At 33.1% G+C, this 4,001-nt stretch overlaps 1 protein-coding gene across 1 annotated transcript; it reads right to left on the reverse strand.

Annotated features, from left to right (window-relative positions):
• Window positions 1-1,095: 1,095 nt before the first annotated feature.
• LOC112791397 (vacuolar protein sorting-associated protein 28 homolog 2) lies at window positions 1,096-2,693 on the reverse strand. The gene is made up of 2 exons (XM_025834218.3): window positions 2,566-2,693; window positions 1,096-1,962 (listed from the first exon to the last, which is right to left on the reverse strand). Exon 2 carries the CDS (start codon window positions 1,867-1,869, stop codon window positions 1,240-1,242), a length of 630 nt encoding a protein of 209 aa, XP_025690003.1. The 5' UTR covers window positions 1,870-1,962; window positions 2,566-2,693; the 3' UTR covers window positions 1,096-1,239.
• Between the last annotated feature and the right edge of the window lie 1,308 nt (window positions 2,694-4,001).

The raw sequence follows: 4,001 nt of genomic DNA on the forward strand, positions 1-4,001 counted from the left end.
TATGAACACATTCATTTTTCAAAGATTGGATGGCAAGCTACCGTATGATAGAGTCCAGCATGCCCATAAGCCGCTTAGAGTATGATCAAGAAGCCTACGGGATTAAGAGTCTGTGTGGTAATTATGAAAAGTCATAATATACGTGTTTAGCATTATTTAAAAAAAACTTTTAACTTCTTAAAGAATTAATTTACAGTTTTTTGAAAAAAAGTAGAAATATATGACTTCTCATTTTCGATAAGTTATTTTATTGCTGTTTTTACTGAAAATATTGGTCTTCTACTATTATTTTCAAGCACTGGCCTTCCACTACTATTTTCACGTAATGATTCATCTGCTGAAAATATTGACCCTCTACTACCATTTTCAGACAATGTTCCATCTAAACCATTTTTCAATATTTGTTATCATCGTTATTTTAATATCCATTTTCTTGTATAAAAAATTGTATTTTTTGAGTTATTTATCCAAACGCAACCACTTTTAAAATAAGTACTTCTATAACTAAAAATTCAAACACAAAATAACTTATTTATAAGCTGCTATTAATAAAAGATCAGATAAAGTCAACTTCACGTGAAGTTGATATCAGAGAACCGTTAACAGCTCTCAAGTATCAACTTCACAGGTATCAACTTTACGTAAGTAAAGTCGACTGCACCTGAATTTCCACCTTAATAAAAATCCTTATACTTTAAGTTCTTCTTCCAAAAAAATTTATTTAAGTTATTTATACAACCTGGACCTAAAAAGAGAGAGATATGAATGAAATGATTAATGAACTTAGTATCTTTGAAGACTCTTTTGCATTGGCCATGATTTAGAGGCTGTGATGACTCGCAGAAGTCCTGATGTCAATTCATGATGCTAACTATTTAGAGGATCTTTGACAATGCAGGTTGAAACCCAGTTAATGAAAGACACATAAATGAAAACTACTATCATCTCAGGGCTGTACGATGGTAATTTCTTTAGTGAGTTCTTCATCTTAACCTCTTGACAGTCAGTCAATTTACATAGCAACAACAGGGGAACTCAACCAAACAACTAGAGGAAATAAAAAACCAAAGCACATACACAAGATAAAACAGCATAGGGCCATAATTTGCCAATATCCAGCCTTAACAATATATAAGCAGTGACCGAATAGGAAATTCCTCTTTAATCAACATAATTAGTAAACAAAAAAGGAAGGCAAAAAGAAATCTCAATTTAATTTACAAGCATCCCCAAACTCAATCATGTACCGGCATTGGGAAGAGCTGCCATAAAGGAATTATAAGAAGACTCAAGATCAAAGTGAAGTTGCCGAGCCTGCTGTTCTGTCAACTCATCAGCTGCCCCCATCTTCGACAACCTCGCAATCCATTCCTTCATCTTTGTTTTCCCCTCGAAATCAGGTGGCAAGATCGTCAACTTATTGAGGGAAGCATAAAGGTCCGAAAGCAGTGGGTGCACCTGATCCACAGCCACCATGTTAAGCTTCAACGAATCCATAGCCGTAATAAAGTTCTGCACACACTCAGCTACAATGGCAGCCGAGGTTGATGTAGAGGCAGCAGCCGCCGCCCGATGCTCCACCGTAGCAGGAATACCAGATATCACAAGCCGGTTAATGGCAGCAGGGCACTCCATCTTGTAAGTGTCTGCAAACCGCTCAATGCTAGGGACAGTGTCTTTGAGCGTGGAAGCCAGTGTTTTGAAATGCGCAATTAGCTTCTGGCACTCTAACTCATACTCCTGTGGTGAGATTATATCCCTAACATAGGCTTTCTCAAGCCTCTCAGTGGCTTTGATAATGGCATAGAGCTCAGCAAAGTTATCATACATTTCCCTCTCGCGCTTGTCATTCCATAGCTTAACCTCCATAGTATTACTATAAAAGGGTAATATGAATACACTGTGAAGGAGGAGGATTGGAGAAGAGAACGGGACACGCGCAAAGGGATGAGCCCCTCTTCACTGAGGAATAAAAACAAACACAACATGGTCACAAATGTAACAGTGCTAAGATCACAAAACCAACCAAAGGGGTTTGGGGAATCTAACCTAAGATCAGCAGTTCGTAACATGACAAACCAAAATGCAAAGAATATACTGTAGACTGTAGAGTAGTGCTAAAACCAAGAGTTGCGAATTCACCATTCTCATGTGATAAAACAAAACAACACAAAACAAAACACGAGAACAATTCCTAATAAATATCCTATCTTTCCATCGGAACAAACCAGAAGCAATCCAAAACAGTCAATGAATCATACTGGGTTTCTATTATTTGCTTTCAAATCCGGAGTGAAAAAAAGAGGGGTTTTTTCTTTTGTACATTAAGAAACCCAGCTTGGAATGGGTAGATTGTGATTTGTGAAACTATCATGAAATATTCATTATAAGGAAGCAAACAAGACAAAGGAGCGCAAACATTGATAAAAAACAAGCAAAGCAGAAAAGCAAACAAGTAAGCATGAGAATCCCATTGTAAAAAATCAAATCCCCGGCATCAGGAGAAACCCGAAATTAGTAAAATTGCGGATAAGAAAGAGAGGGAGAGAAAAAGAAGAAACTCACAGAGAGAGCAGGAAGAAACGAAGAGCTTGATGGGAATTGGGGAAAGGGGGGTGTTTGTACTTTGTAATAAGAGAGAGAGAGTTTGAGGAGAGCGGAGAATGAATGAAAGGGAAGGGGGTCTGCATGAGATTAATCAGGTGCGATACGGTGCACCCGAGAAGTTGCGTCTGCGTTTGCGTGTTCGGGTCCCACTCGCGATGGCTTTGCTTACGTCATCAACGTGTAGCAGCAAATTATCCACTAACCTAAGTAATCAAAAACATCCCATTATTAATGAATAAAATTTAGGACAATTTATCTATATAAAATAAATGTGAAAAATTTTTATCTGATTATAATAATTGAAAATTAATTATATGCATGTTTTGTTTCAATTTTTATATAATTTGTGGGAGTTAAACACAATTTTTCAAACACACATAAACTGTGCGTGATAGCAAAGATTTACATACAAGGAAAGTTGAATGTAAACTGTGAGAAGTAACCACGGTTTACTCTTGAAGAATGGAACATGGAAATTGTAGGTGGCAGTCACGGTTTATGAAAAAGATAGTGTGTGCATAAAACCTTAGAACCAGCTACGGTTTATGCATGAGCGGCTATGTGAAGTTGGGTGACCGAAAGAGAATCCGGGTAACTTTGTAGTTTATGGACTCAGCAAATTTGTTTACGTTTTAATACGATTTGAATTGTATTATTATATTTTTATTTTTTAATTAATTTAATTTTATATAAATAATTAGAATTTTAAATTATAAAATTTGTATTAGTTTGTAATTTAAAATTTAAATAGACATAATTTAAATTAATAATTTATAAAATTATATGTATTCGTATTATTATATTTATATGAATATTTGTAACTAATTATAACTAACTATAAGTTTACAAATATGATACTATATAAATCAATTATATGTGTAAACTTATAGTTAGTTATTATAATTGTGTAAAATAAAGTATTTTACAAGATATTTATTGAAACTAATATGTTAATTATTTATATACTTAATCTGGACACTATAATTTCACATTAAGATAAAAGAAAAATTATTAAAATTTTCATAATTTATTATAATCAATCATTGTTAATATTATTGTACATCATTCGACTACTATATTTATAATTCAATGATTATAATCTGTAATTTGAAGTTGTCCAAAGTCAAAATACATGATATAAGACATCCAACACAATTACATTGTGAACTTTACACATATATGTACTAATATCTCAAAAAATCAGTCAAAGATCAATAGGCATGTTTAACGAGTTATTACATATAATTCAAAAATTAAATTATACCACTCAATGGTATTATCAGATGATATTTAAAATATTGAGGATAAATAGAAATAAAAGATGAAATTAGATGATAATTAAATACATTCATATTATTTTTAAATTAAAAGAATATACTTATTTAAAATAATAT

This window comes from Arachis hypogaea, chromosome 3 (genome assembly GCF_003086295.3).
Source record: "Arachis hypogaea cultivar Tifrunner chromosome 3, arahy.Tifrunner.gnm2.J5K5, whole genome shotgun sequence".
Classification (NCBI taxonomy): domain Eukaryota; kingdom Viridiplantae; phylum Streptophyta; class Magnoliopsida; order Fabales; family Fabaceae; genus Arachis; species Arachis hypogaea.

What these genes read in the sequence shown, in the direction of transcription:
- LOC112791397 (XM_025834218.3), bottom strand. Translation starts at nt 1,869, where the DNA reads ATGGAGGTTAAGCTATGGAATGACAAGCGCGAGAGGGAAATGTATGAT.